Source organism: Lissotriton vulgaris, chromosome 1_1 (assembly GCF_964263255.1).
Source record: "Lissotriton vulgaris chromosome 1_1, aLisVul1.2, whole genome shotgun sequence".
Classification (NCBI taxonomy): Eukaryota; Metazoa; Chordata; class Amphibia; order Caudata; family Salamandridae; genus Lissotriton; species Lissotriton vulgaris.
In genome coordinates, this window is record NC_141685.1 from 558,640,690 (window position 1) to 558,655,583 (window position 14,894).

Here is a 14,894-nt window from a genome sequence, read left to right on the forward strand (position 1 = left end):
GAGGTTACAATCGCCCACCCCTCCCGAGCCGAGGTTACAATCGCCCACCCCTCCCGAGCCGAGGTTACACAATCCCTCAGCTCGAGCCACGACCAGCCGCCACTCCGGATCAGAGGGCACTCGGCACCCTCTACGCATCCAAGACCACTCACCCCTCCAGGGCAAAGCTGGCTCAGCCTCCTCCAGCGCCGAGATCGCCCCGCACTCCCCGAGCTAAAGACACAAAGTCCACGTCCTTCCAGCGCCTGAGAAGCCGAGCACCAATACCCTGGGTATTGAGTCACATGTTATGTACACAAAATGCAATATGAGGCGCTGTCTAAAATCATTATTATTGTTCTGATTGTTGTTTCCAGTTACCGCTGGACACGGCACCCAGCAGGCCTGAGTGGGAGTTTGAGTGAGAAATCTTTCACTTCAGTGTGCCGCCAAGAGACCTAGCCTTGTTCATATGAGCGCTACACTTCCAGGAGTGTCTTTGGCGCGTTCCCGCTGCAGCGCGCAGTTCACAATATATCTGTCTCTGAGTTTATGCTCATATATGTGTACATATGTGTTAGTATATATCTGTATGTGCATGCGTGTGTCTGTGTATGTACGTTTGCACGTTAAAGCTGATTATTCAATGAAGATATATTTGTCAAGTGCATTGTAATTGTCTCGCTCTTCCGTAGATCATTTTCTTTGAACTTCGGGGCGTGGATCTGCGAGGCGAAAGAATGATGTTAAAACTCTTACTGAGACAGCGAGCCAAGCTAAGCATTATCTGGGAGTGCGTATTCCTTTTTATAGCAGCGCCCAGAGCCATCGTCTTTGCTACAACAGTTCATTAACAAGTGCATGTGGCTGCGGAGAAGCCGTCGCTCTCAGACTGACATTCTTACACGCCGGGCCTCCGTCAGACTGAAATACAGTGGATCTTTCGAAAGACCCACACACTGCTATTTGCCGCTCCCTTTGTTTACTGTCCTTTTCATCTGCTTCTTTCTTCCTGGCGCTTTCGGTGGCTTTCAGCTTTTTAGCCCTCGCTTTTCTTCCTTCTCCTTGTGAGTCTTTTCTGGCGATGTGTATGTTTCATTCTTCGCATATATTTCTCTTCTCCCGCTTTTCGTTCTATTTCTTCATTTTTATCAATCCTTTCTTTTTTTTTTCCTGTTTATTTGTTATTTTTCAGTCATTCTTTTTTCATTTCTGCATGCAAACCTTTTTCACCTTTCGTTTTTTAAATTATTGTTTTTTTCAATTTCTGCTGCTTCCCGGTGCTAATGGTTCCTATAGAATTTTAAGATAAGATGCCCACACGACCGACCAAAAAGAGAGCAGCCCTGCTCAGTAGCGGCTCCGTGTCAGCGAGGTGATGGGCGGCCGGTGATTGGCTGCTGGCTCGGTTCGTCACCGACTCCACGCACCTGGGCACCAATTGGCGCACAGAGGAGCAGTGGGCGCGCGCGGGGCTGGGCTGCGGGGCCGGGGTCGGCCTGTCCCAGGTGACGTCACGGGCGGCGGGGACTGGAGTCGGTGCGGGGGAGGCGGAGGCTGAGAAGCGGATCAGCGCAAGCAGAGGCCGGAGTCCGTCCCTTCAGCTCCCGCAGCGCATCCAACTTTCAAACAAAGTTCAGCCGGAGCCAGGAGGAGCCTCAGTGAAAGCCGGAGCCTCAGGCATCAACAGGACCTGCACCTCCGGTCACTCACGGCTCCTGCAGCCCCCAGGGCACCTGCACCCCAGGGGGGCCGAGGTTTCTTCCGGGTGTCTGTGCTGAGCCCTACCAACTGACAGGTGTCTGCACAGAGATCTGCGCCCTCCAGTGTTCTCGACTCCAGGCGCACCTGCGGGGATATCGTCCATCCTTGCAGGCATCTGCGCCGAAAGTTGCGCTCTCACGTGTGTCTGCGCCTAGCTCTGCGCAGCCCGAGGTGTCTTCAAGGAACTCACTCCATCTGTGACCGCACGGAGCTTTGCTCTCCACTGTTGCCTTCAGGGAATTGTACAGCTTTGCAGCAGTTTGCGCCTGACCTGCGCGTCCAGGTGCCAGTGTTTCCCTGCGCACCGAGGCCCGGCATGAGGAGCTGCACCTAAGGCGTCCACGCAGCGCTGCCATGGAAGCCTCCAGCGCCTCGAGTTTCGGCATAGACACCATCCTTTCCGGGGCCAGCCCTGGCACCGACTACCGGCCATGTGAGCGAACTCTGGTGGGGGAATTTCGCGTCCAGACCCCCCTCTCGCCGCCCTGCTCGGACATTGACACTGTGGGCAGTGCCCCTTCCTCGCCCATCTCCGTCACATTAGAGCCCGAGCAGCACTGTTTGGGGCAGGAGCACCCGCACCACCAGCACCACGGCCAGCACCACCCGCACCTCTGCCAGCAACCCTCCCCCCTGGGCCTCGCCGGGGCCGGCGCCAGGACGTCCACCTCGTCCTTCCTCATCAAGGACATTCTGGGCGACAGTAAGCCGCTGGCGGCCTGTGCCCCCTACAGTACCAGCGTGCCCTCCCCGCCGCACCAGCACACCCCGAAGGCGGAAGGGGCCGGCGAGGCCTACCGGCCCAAGCTGGAGCAAGACATGCAGGAGGCCAAGAGCAAGATGGAGCGCGCGCGCGAGGAGGCGCACATGGACCTGAAAGGCCACGGTGAGTACCTGAGGCGAGCGGGGCCCCGAGCCGGCCGCAGCCTGCTACCGAAGGGGTGGTGGGGGTGGTGGGGGAACCGGGGGCCGTCAAAGGGTCCTCCTCGAACAGTGAGCATGTGACCATCAGGGGGCTATCCCGGGCCCTCTTCAGACAGAGAGGGCGACCACAGAGAGGCACCGAGACAGGCTTGGGGCCTGGGTAATGTGCAATGAGTGGCCCAGACCTCTTTTCAGCCAGGAACAGATTCTAAAGATGCCAGAAAACCACAGGGAGTTCACTTGATGGCCTCTTCGGGGAGGGGGGGGGGGGGGGGGTTATGAGACCCCTAGGAACCAGCCCGGAGCTGTCATACAGCCCTCTTCAGACAGAGAGAGCGCGTGGGAACCTCTGGGAACTGACCCGGGACTATCTTCCGGCAGAGACAACCTCTGGAGCACAATAGGAAGCCACAGAGAGCTGCTCGAGGTTACACTTCACACAGGAAGGGGACAGGAAGAAAGCAGTCCAGGTTACTCTTCATACAGGGAGGTCAGCGAGAGGCTGGCAGAGGGACAGGGAGAGAGTGGCCGAGGTTACTCTTCACACAGGAAGGGGACAGGGAGAGAGCTTTCCGAGGTTACTCTTCGTACAGGGAGGGGACAGGTAGAGAGTGTCCGAGGTTACACTTCACACAGGAAGGGGACAGGGAGAGAGCTTTCCGAGGTTACTCTTCGTACAGGGAGGGGACAGATGGAGAGTGTCCGAGGTTACTCTTCGTACATGGAGGTCAGCGAGAGGCTGGCAGAGGGACGGGGAGAGAGTGTCCGAGGTTACTCTTCGTACATGGAGGTCAGCGAGAGGCTGGCAGAGGGACGGGGAGAGAGTGTCCAAGGTTACTCTTCGTACAGGGAGGGGACAGGTGGAGAGTGTCCGAGGTACTCTTCATACAAAGAGATTTGGGAGATTTCTGGATTGACAGGAAGCAGCAGCACGTGCCTCTTCAGGAAATGAGGCCCCAGCAGCTGCCCAGGACCCCGGGGGAAGCTGCCGAGGTTACTCTTCATACAAGGAGAGCCACAAGGGCCCCTTAGAGGGGTAGGAGGTCACGGGCCTCTGCAGGCAGAGAGCTGTTGCACCTCACAGAGACCACAGTGAGCCATCTGGGGCCCTTGCAGACAGGCACGGTCTCCACTGACAGCAGGCACATTACTGGGGGTATCCCTGGGTCACCTTAAGACATGGATGTCCCCATGGGATCCGAGGAAGCTATCCCCACCCTGTTAAAAATGAGTGTGGGCCTGTTCCAGGCAGGACATGTCTCTGGTAACTCCTGGCTGCAAAGTTCTAGCAATCAGATGATTTCAGAGAAAAAAGGCCCACGTGGGGCAAAGCTCCGATTGTGGCCTGTGACAGGCAGGGGGAGCCCCTGTGGTAGGAACCCAAGGCAGCCACCCGGGGCCTGGTCCGAGAGACAGCCTCTTGTGACCTGAAGCGGCCCGGGGCCTCCCTCCGGCTGCAGCCACAAGAAGCTGTCCCAGGGCCCAGTCACTGGTAAGACTCGCCGGATGGATCATGCCCGGTGTGCGGGACAGAGAGCTCCGTCTCGGGGCAGCAGCACGTACCAGGGCTTCTCATAGGCACGGAAAGACTGGAGGATTGTGTGATCCAGTGAGATAAGCGAGGGGCTTACCTCTGCTGACCCTACTGAAGCCATAATACTTATCCCACCCCCTGGAGATGCGAGCGCCTCTCCTCGGGCAGAGAAGCAAACAGAGCTCCCCTAAACCCCGCTGCGGAGACACCGAGGCATCTCTGCCTACCCCTTGACACTCCAGAGACGCTGGAGGCCTCTCCTGTCTAACAGAGCACTCTGACTGCCCCCCTACCCTCCGGAGACTCCCGGAGAGGCCGAGGCCTCTCGTCTCCAGCAGGGCCCGTACACAACCATACTGGCCACCGCCTGACACGGGGAACTCTCTAAACCAATACTCCCGACGGCACCTAGGCGCCTCCTTCTCTTTCTGCCCTCCCAGGCCTCATTTCGACACCTCCGTCCCTACCTGGGCCCTCCGCTGCGGCGCCGTCTGAAGCCCTGCGGAGGGTGTGGGGTTTGTTTAAAACTGTCCCAAGTGGTCGTGGACGATCATCATGGAGGGATCAAAGTAGCTTCCAACTATTATCAACGGAAAGCACTGCCCGGGAATGGCCCACAGTGGCACCTCCTGCCCGGGACAGTGCCAGTCTCCAGTGAGCGCATCCCGGGCCGAGAGCTCGCCCCGAGGCCCAGGCTCACGCCCGGCTCCGGCTGCGCGGGGGTTGGGGGCGCTGCCCACAGCACGGTGGCTCTGTGGCCTTTCTGGGCACGCCTTTAGTTTGTGTATTAATTATAATGTAAACAGACCTCTGGGACCGAACCCTATCACTTGATCCAGCCCAGAAACTATTTGATTACTTCGTGCGCTGCGTTCATTTTTGGGATCGCTCCACTCGCACTTCTGAATCGCACGATAGGTTTGCGAGCGTTCAGCTGTGCAAAATGCAGAGATTCCTGTCATTGATTCTCGCTAGATCCAAAATAAAAAAAAAAAACGACCCACGCCGGAGGGTTTGTCACATACCTGTCCTTCAATACTAGAGAACACTGAAGAGAGACCTTTTACATGAAAATGCAGCATTGCTTTAATGCTGTGATAAACGCACATTGTGCGCGACCCATGTGTATTTGTTTTTTATTTGTTTAACATGATGCTAGGGTATCTGTTTATTTAATTAAAGACATTAATTGTATTAACAAAAACAACACAAAACTGTACGGAGCATCTTTTCTAAAGCAGCGAACCGCAGATGGGTGAATGTTAAAATGGGGAGAAGCTCGGGTCCGGCCAATGAGAGTCGGTGTGGCACAGCCGCCCTGCAGGGCCCAGCAGCCGCAGAAAGCAGCGGCTGGCGATGAACCGGTCCTCGGAGCGGCCCAGGCAGCAGCTGCCGAGCCCGGCGCGGATGAGCGCTCGCCGCCCTTCCCAGTGGGGCAATTAGAGAGATTATGGCTCTTCCTGCAGGGAGGATCAAGGCAGCTGCGAGGACTGCCACCGCGGAGACGGACTGACACATCGATCGCGCCGCATTTCAGCGAAAAACACCACCTTGACAAATAGAGTCGGAAACAGCAGCGCTGTCACCGGGCGAGCTCCGCGGCCGTCCCTCGGAGGGCTGGGCCCGCGCTGGCCGGCCCTCGGTGGGGGGATCGGGGGCGTCCGGCAATCTGCCCCGGGGAGAGCCGCGCCGGGTGTATTTACTCTTAAAAAACAGACGTGCGGGAAAAGTAGGAAATATAACATGCAGAGGTAAATTAAATCACAAACAGCGTCAGGTAAAGAGGAGTCTGATCCGTAAAACCTTGTATCGTTCACGCAAACAACGGGCATCTTCTGTGCGGGAATGTAGGCATTTAGTTTATTGTTTCCCTTAGAGTCTGCAGGCTGTCAGTCTATACATCTCAGTCCGTCTGTCTTATTTTATCAGCCTATCTCCTCTTTCGGGTTAACTATCTATGTAGAGGAATGCCTTATTGCGTGCGGGTTCGAAAATATACCTACTGTACTCATCTATCTATCTATCTATCTATCTATCTATCTATCTATCTATCTATCTATCTATCTATCTATCTATCTATCTATCTATCTATCTATCTATCTATCTATCACTAGACAGCTCTCTGTATGTGTGTGTGTGTTTATATATACATATATATTAGTATCTCTGTTCATGTGGGTGCAGATGCACAATCAATATTGTACACATCCATTACATAGTGCATTTTAGCAATTCCCCTGAACTTCCCACACTGCCCCACAATTTATTGATATCCGTCTCTTTATTTTTCTGCACACACTTTCACATTTCATTGCACACTTTTAATCGAATGTTTAACGTTTGGATGCCCCGTCCCAACCTGAATGACATTTGACTAACTTCACAATGAATACGAAACTTTGAAGAGAAGAGAAACAATCTATGAAGGAAACAATTGTTTATTGTTGAAACATTTAAGGAAGATTTGTCGAACGTTTCGAAATATTCTACTAATCAAAAAATGCTACTGGTTGACTCAATCAAAATACTAATATATATATATATATATATATATATATATATATATATATATATATATATATATATATATATATATATATATATATATATATATATATATGTGTATATATATATATATATGTGTATACATATATGTGTATATATATATATATATATATATATATATATATATATATATATATATATATATATATATATATATATATATATATACATATATTAGCTATAATGTAAAAATGATGGGACGACATATATATATATATATTTATAATTGGTGCTGCTCCATGTAAACCGCAAAGGGCCTCTGTGAGTGTGCGCCGCGCCATGCCTTGTTGCCTTGTTCTTCGCGCCGGCCTAACGGGAGCTGTGCGTTCTTTGCTGCAGGCACAAAGGAAGAAGGTGACCGGGAGATCTCCAGCAGCCGGGACAGCCCCCCGGTGCGCGCCAAGAAGCCCCGCAAGGCCAGGACCGCCTTCTCGGACCACCAGCTCAACCAGCTGGAGCGCAGCTTCGAGCGCCAGAAGTACCTGAGCGTGCAGGACCGCATGGACCTGGCCGCCGCCCTCAACCTGACCGACACCCAGGTGAAGACCTGGTACCAGAACCGGAGGTAAGGAGGAGCCCAGTGCGCGCGCAGCGAGCAGCGAGAAGAGAGGAGTGGGCAAGCAAACCAACACATGAACACAGACACACACTCCAGGACAGACGCACTGAGAATCACACACACCATAAACACAGAGACAAGAACATACACACACAGACAAACACTCCAGGACAGACGCACTGAGAATCACACACACCATAACCGCTCACAGAGAGGCACAGGCAAGCACCAAAACACATGAACACAGACACACACTCCAGGACAGACGCACTGAGAATCACACACCATAAACACAGAGACAAGAACATACACACACAGACAAACACTCCAGGACAGACGCACTGAGAATCACACACACCATAAACACAGAGAGGCACGGGAAAGCAAAATAACACATGAGCACAGACACACATAAAAACACTCCAGGACAGACGCACTGAGAATCACACACACCATAACCGCTCGCAGAGAGGCACAGGCAAGCACCAAAACACATGAACACAGACACACACTCCAGGACAGACGCACTGAGAATCACACACACCATAAACACAGAGACAAGAACATACACACACAGACAAACACTCCAGGACAGACGCACTGAGAATCACACACACCATAAACACAGGGAGGCACAGGAAAGCAAAATAACACATGAGCACAGACACACATAAAAACACTCAATGACAAACACATACAAACACTCCAGGACAGACACACTGAGAAACACAAACGCACCACAAACACTCACCTACTCCGCCAAAACACACCAACATAAAATGCCACACACAGCAAACACATTAGCGAACAAGGACAAACACCCAAAGGCAAGCACACTGATAAACACACACATACACTCACCTACACCACAAAACGCACGTTACCAACAGACGATACGATAGACGCACGAAATAGGATTGCTCCACGCCGACCTCGGCTTTCTTGACAAACACAGGTACTCACAACGTGCTCTACACGAACTCACACACACTAACTACGTTTCAGACACACACACGCACCCAAACATACGTGGCGTGTTCGAGACAGGCACACACGGGCAATTCCGGCCGCTGGCTCACACACGGGCAGGAGAAGCGAATTTGAGAGCTGGGGCTTGCACTGAAACATGTCGCATGCACACATGCGTGAGGCTGAGCACATATGTGCACCACATACTGTGGTGGAGCATGACCCACGGATGCGTCACTGGAGTACCTGTGCACTCAAACGGGGCAGAGTAATCCCGGGTACGGACCGGCATGGAGCGCGCCTTCCAGATGAGACCCGTTGGTAAAGTTACAACGTCTTATGTACAAGCCCCTGGCGCAGCCGGTACGACTCTTGTTCCCATATCAAAAGTGACTTGTAAATAAAATCTTCCGTGTGGTAGGCACATGCTGCTTGTGAAAGCGGGGGTCCCTGGTGCAGGCAATGTTACGACCCTAAAAAAAGGATGCCACGCGCCTTTCAGAAGGTCACAGAGACGGGGCTGTGGCCCACACCTGGCAGAGCCCTAGGAGCCCATGATGGCGTCAGCGGAAAGAGAAACGCCCGCGTGACTTTCAATCGAAGTGACGTTAAGGCCGGCAGCTCTAGTCCTAACGCCACATCCTCTTGGGGTCGTCATAGTTTGGAACACACAAAACACGTTTTGGAAAAAAAACTGTGAAAAAAATGAACGATGTAAATAGATCAAAGATAGTATTTAATACTGATATTTGTGTAAAAAAAAGAGCGTCTTCATACATCGTTTCGACAAATTATGTACAAAATATTCACATCTGTCGTATAAAAAAAATCGTAGCTTCTAAACAGGCAGTCTCTGAGGCGTGAGCTCCCATGGCACAATTAAAATATATTTACATGCACAGAAACCAGGCCCACAAACCTTACATAAAGATATAACTGGCTCTAATTAATCGAGTCTATGGAAAGGCGTGTGAGCGAATATACACACATGAATAAATGATGCGCGAGCCCGGATTAGAGATGCGGCTGACTGCTCTTCCTGTGTCCCCCGAAGAGGTCCCTGCACAAGCTCATTATGCCGCCGTGTTCTTGGAGCGTCTTTATAATTCAATTTAGAAGGGCTGGCTTTTTGGTTTTGCTTTTCGCCCTTTCCTGGTGCGGAGAGGGTCGGTGCGCAGTTATCGCGCCCTCTGCGCAGAGCTCCGGACTCGGGGTCCGGGGGCAGGCGGCCTCTTCCTCCGCCATGCGGCCCCTGAGAGGCCACATCCCGCCCTCAGCCGCGCCTTCACGTTCTGTCTCATTACAGACGGTCGCAGCCACCCTAATTCTGTCGCACACCATTAGTGTCATTTGCATGCAATCCAACCGCGCTGTGCTGTGTTTGTGGTTTTTTGCGGGGAGAGTTCTGTCCGCTCATAGACTTAGTAAAGCGGACACACAGCAAATAAAGCAGGCGAGCACTGGCCTGTCCTGGAGCCGTGAGTGCTCCTATTGGACGGGCCCCTGGAGTCCAAACCGCGCCAGATACTGAGGTTCTTCGTGCCTAATTTACCCCTCCCAGTAGCGTCTTCCGGTGACTGAACACCTTTCGGTGTATCCTTACTTCCGGTGAAGTTGAGAACTTTTCACTGTGTCTCTACTACCGGTGAGACTAAGGCCGAGAACTTTCTTTGAATTTCCGAAACCTTTCGTTGCGTTATAACTTCCGGTGAGACACTCTTCAGTGTATCCTAACTTCCGGTGATGCTCTCAATGTATACCTACATCCAGTGTGACGTACTACCTTTAAATGTATCCTGCCTTCCGATGAGGCAGAGAACCTCTCGGTGCAGTCTTTCTTGCTGTGACACTGAGGGGTACTGGTGATTCACAGTACAAAATCAGGTGCAGGTGGGATTGGGGGAAGCTACTGCGGGGACTGTGGTGGCAGGAAAGGGCAGCCGAAGCCCCACGTGACGCGGACTTAGAGAGGGTGGTCACACTGCGCGCCCGGTACCCTTGTCTGCTAACTTGGGCCCTGTGCCTGGAGAGGGCAGGCCGCAGAGGGCCTCGCTGTGATGAGTGTGCACGTGTACTGGTCGGACCTTCCCTCTGCCCTGTGCCCGGCGCAAGGCCCCACCTGAGAGCTTGCCCGCCTCGACGCGCCGCCATGTCTGCGCACACTTGCTGCCGGAGTTGAACTTCAGTTTCTCCCGCACCCACGTGCCCGGCCGCAGCATGCCCTGGCTGCCCCTGACCCGTCACTCGCGTGCCCCTCTTCCTCATCCCAGGCCTCCCCCTGTAGTGCTCCCCACGTACCCTTCTTCCCGCCGCCAGTTCAACGTTCTAATCTCCACTTGTACCAGCGTCTACTCGCACTTTTACCACGTTTTCCGTATAATTTTCATAACAAGAGCCTCCAAAACGAGCATATTCTCGTCCACTCTTCTATCGATGCCACATACAGACCGGCCTGGATGGACCGCGAGCCCGCGCATTTGCGTGTCACCCACTCCTCCGTTTTGGGTACCCTGCTCTTCATCTCCCGGGCCTTGTTATTGGCTGAATGTACTTACCTGCCCCTCTCCCCCAGTTTTACGTCTCTCCTGCCCGTGTACAGCGGTTCCTCGCGCTGCCCTGCCTTCATGTGGATGGGTGTACCCCGGCCGGTCCTTGCTGCTGTTTGTTGTCCAGTGACCCCTTCCCCTGTCCACCCGTCTGTCCCGACCAGCTTGTACACCCCGTGCCGCCCTTCCCCGCCTGGGTCCACTGAGGTGCATTCACCCAAACAGCGGTTAAGACATTCTACCTTTTTCTGGTATATGTCTTTGTCTTGTAGGTCCTATTCACTTCCTGCCATACCCCCTGTATTTTATAACTTGATCACTAAAGTGATATTTGTATTAACTTCCCTTCCTTTTACCGATGTCATTTTTTTTATTCTGTCGATTTCATGTTCATATTTGTTTTTCCTCGCCCTTTCTGTTCCTTACTACACGTGGTGTAAATTGCTAAATTACTCTTTTGCACTATCCAGATATGTGCTGCGCGTTGTAAATGTCTGGATTGCTCCTCCCCATACCACATCTCACAGTGTAAATTAATGTATGTGCATTTTCCCCTTTCCACACCATATCCTATTGAGTGTACACGAATCCCCTTCGTCACAGCACGTCACATCCTGTGTACACGGATATGTGCTGGTATAGCCCGCCTTCATATATCAGCCCCCTGCGGAGTATATATGAATATATGTTCGTATCTCGTCGCCATACAGTATCCCTGCAGTGTGTATTAATATATGATTGTCCTCGTCGCCATACCATTCTCATGTAGTGTATGCACCATTCCTTACTCTCCAGTGTTTGTCAACATGTGTCCGTGTGCCCCCCCACCCCCCATACTAAATTCAGGCAGTGCACACTCATCTCCCTTCATTCCCGTAGCTTACAGTATTTGTAAATGTATATCTATATTATTATTTCTTAATCCACATCCTTCCCACTGCTCATTATATGTACGTCCCTGTGTTATTTCTCAATGCCATATTCCCTGAGGTGTTTATTATAATAAGTGCCTATACCATTTATCCCTATAGCTCCGTATAGTTTTTATCCACACCATACAGTCAACAGTATTTGCACAAATGTCATTTTTCCCATACTGTCTCCTTAGTGCCATTCCTCCTCCTATCTCGTGTAATGCATATTAATAATATATATGCCTATATTCCTTTGCCCGTACCACACTGTAATGATCTTTCCAGCCGTGTATAGTGTCACGTGTGTGTACTTCCCTTCCTATGTACACGCAGTCCCTCCATTACTTCCATTTCTTTGGCCCCGCATCGCCCTTGTCAACACTCAATGTAAACGTTTGTGGTTATTTCCTATACGTCGCCCCAGCAGTATATTTCCATAGACATGTGTTCACGTGTCGATCCCCGCAGTGAGCATCTGCTCCCTGCTCGCTTCCCAGCCCTGTCTTTGGAATCTTTCTTGAATCTGTATTTTTCTTTTGGCGCGTCCCTCGGAGCACGGCGTAGTGTCGTTTCCTGCCCACTCCTTTCCCCGCAGTCTATATTCACGGTTGCATGTTGCTCCTGGGCCGTGTACAATGACCTCAGCAGCATATACATGCTTGTGCTTGCCCCACACTCACACTATAAACTCAGCAGCATATACATGCATTTGCTCGCCCCACGCTTCCATGATGATCTCAGCAGCATATACATGTGCTTGTGTTCACCTCACGCTCACATGATGATCTCAGGAGCACATACATGTGCTTGTGCTCGCCCCACACTCACATGATCCCTGCAACTAATAAAAAGTATCCTGTGCTCACACTCTTGGTTACTAGCTAATCACACCTTCGTACCCACAAACTGTTCTTTAAAGTGTGTTTACATGTTTGCGCTCATATGTTGATCCTGCAGTGCATACCCATGTTTGTGCTCACTGTTCTGCCTAAACGGCCTTCCTGGCAGTGTGTATCTAGCTCTGATCACACGTTGATCCCAGCAGTGTATTTATAAGTTAGAGCTCACCTTCGTGCTGACATGATGTACACACACACACATATAATATATATATATATATATATATGTATGTATGTATGTATATATATATATATATATATATATATATATATATATATATATATATATATATATATATATATATATATATATATATATATATATATATATATATATATATATATATCTCAGTGGTCGTACTTTGATTCCAGCAATGTAAATACACTTTTGTTGTGCTTTCCTTCGTGCTAATCACTTCTTGTTCACTTGTTCTATGCTCTCTCTATGCCTGTGCTCACCTCGAGCTCGTTTGGTGCAATGTATACTCATGCTTATGCTCACATCTTGTTCACTTGTTCTATGCTCTCTCTATGCCTGTGCTCACCTCGAGCTCGTTCTGTGCGGTGTATACTCATGCTTATGCTTATGCTCACATCTTGTTCACTTGTTCTATGCTCTCTCTATGCCTGTGCTCACCTCGAGCTCGTTTGGTGCAATGTATACTCATGCTTATGCTCACATCTTGTTCACTTGTTCTATGCTCTCTCTATGCCTGTGCTCTCCTCGAGCTCGTTCTGTGCGGTGTATACTCATGCTTATGCTCACATCTTGTTCACTTGTTCTATGCTCTCTCTATGCCTGTGCTCACCTCGAGCTCGTTCGGTGCAATGTATACTCATGCTTATGCTCACATCTTGTTCACTTGTTCTATGCTCTCTCTATGCCTGTGCTCACCGCGAGCTCGTTCTGTGCAGTGTATACTCATGCTTATGCTCACATCTTGTTCACGTGTTCTATGCTCTCTCTATGCCTGTGCTCACCTCGAGCTCGTTATGTGCAGTGTATACTCATGCTTATGCTCACATCTTGTTCACGTGTTCTATACTCATGCTTATGCCTGTGCTCTCATGGTGCTCACAGAGCGACCTCGGCAGTGCACAGAACACTCACCCAGCCTTGTTCTCTTCTCCTCCAGGACAAAGTGGAAGCGGCAGACGGCGGTGGGCCTGGAGCTGCTGGCCGAGGCGGGCAACTACTCGGCCCTGCAGAGAATGTTCCCCTCGCCCTACTTCTACCACCCGAGCCTGCTGAGCAGCATGGACAGCACCACGGCGGCGGCAGCGGCCGCAGCCATGTACAGCAGCATGTACCGGACTCCCCCAGCCCCCCACCCGCAGCTGCAGCGGCCCCTGGTGCCGCGGGTCCTCATCCATGGCCTGGGGCCCGGCGGACAGCCTGCCCTGAACCCCATCCCCGGCACTCCGCACCCCCGGTGAGAGGGCACCCCCAGACACGCCACAACCAGGACAGACTGACGCAAAGTCGGGGCCCGGAGCCCTGGACGGAGCTAAGACTCGTTCCACGGGAGCTGCTGCCGGCCGGTGTGGTCATTCGGCACCGGGACAAATCACGGGGTGCCCAGAGGAAACTGGACTGAATCTGAGCAGCCGTCTCTCGCCGCCTCCAAACAGGACACTTCGCCTCACTCAGAGCACGGACTCGAGGCGCTGCAGCCGGAGTCTACCCCAGAAGAGATACCCTCGACGTGCTGCAGAAATTCCTCCACAGACCGAGCGCGGGACCGGGGAACCCTTGAGACTCTGCGAGGAGATAAACACAGAGAACAGACTGTCCCCCCAGTCCAAGGCACGAGGGTAAAACCGAGAACTTTGCACTGATTTCTCATGACCTTTTCCTCCTTGGAAAGCGGCATGCCCCGACCTAAAAAGACATTTAGATTTGGGAAGGCCGAATGATATATCATATTTATTATATGTCGTCCCCAGAAAGTTCTCTTATATACGTTAATACTGAAACTTTTCTTTACATTTCTTTTTTTTCCGGTTCAGTAAAATAAATGCCTAGTTGAGAAATATAGGTTTTTTTTGTGATTGAAATTTTAATAAAATAAATTTTATCTTTTTTTAACAAATTCTTGGAACCCAAGTAAATTAATTTTGCTGAAGATCATTTTGAAAGATTATGGTTCAATTACAGAAGGAACAATTATCCCTGTCAGCTGCAAAAAGCAAAAAAGAATCTTACACAGTTTAATGATGTGCACTTCTCAGTTCTCCCAT

At 51.2% G+C, this 14,894-nt stretch overlaps 1 protein-coding gene across 1 annotated transcript; it reads left to right on the forward strand.

Annotated features, from left to right (window-relative positions):
• The first annotated feature begins 1,568 nt into the window (after positions 1-1,568).
• BARHL2 (BarH like homeobox 2) lies at positions 1,569-14,646 on the forward strand. The gene is made up of 3 exons (XM_086936326.1): positions 1,569-2,629; positions 7,106-7,331; positions 13,790-14,646. Exons 1-3 carry the CDS (start codon positions 2,098-2,100, stop codon positions 14,088-14,090), a joined length of 1,059 nt encoding a protein of 352 aa, XP_086792452.1. The 5' UTR covers positions 1,569-2,097; the 3' UTR covers positions 14,091-14,646.
• Positions 14,647-14,894: the final 248 nt, after the last annotated feature.

Bases quoted from the DNA above. Each gene is read 5' to 3' on its own strand.
- BARHL2 (XM_086936326.1), top strand. From the start codon at position 2,098: ATGGAAGCCTCCAGCGCCTCGAGTTTCGGCATAGACACCATCCTTTCC. The intron at 2,630-7,105 runs GTGAGTACCTGA...TCTTTGCTGCAG, and splicing joins CATGGACCTGAAAGGCCACG to GCACAAAGGAAGAAGGTGAC. The intron at 7,332-13,789 runs GTAAGGAGGAGC...CTTCTCCTCCAG, and splicing joins ACCTGGTACCAGAACCGGAG to GACAAAGTGGAAGCGGCAGA.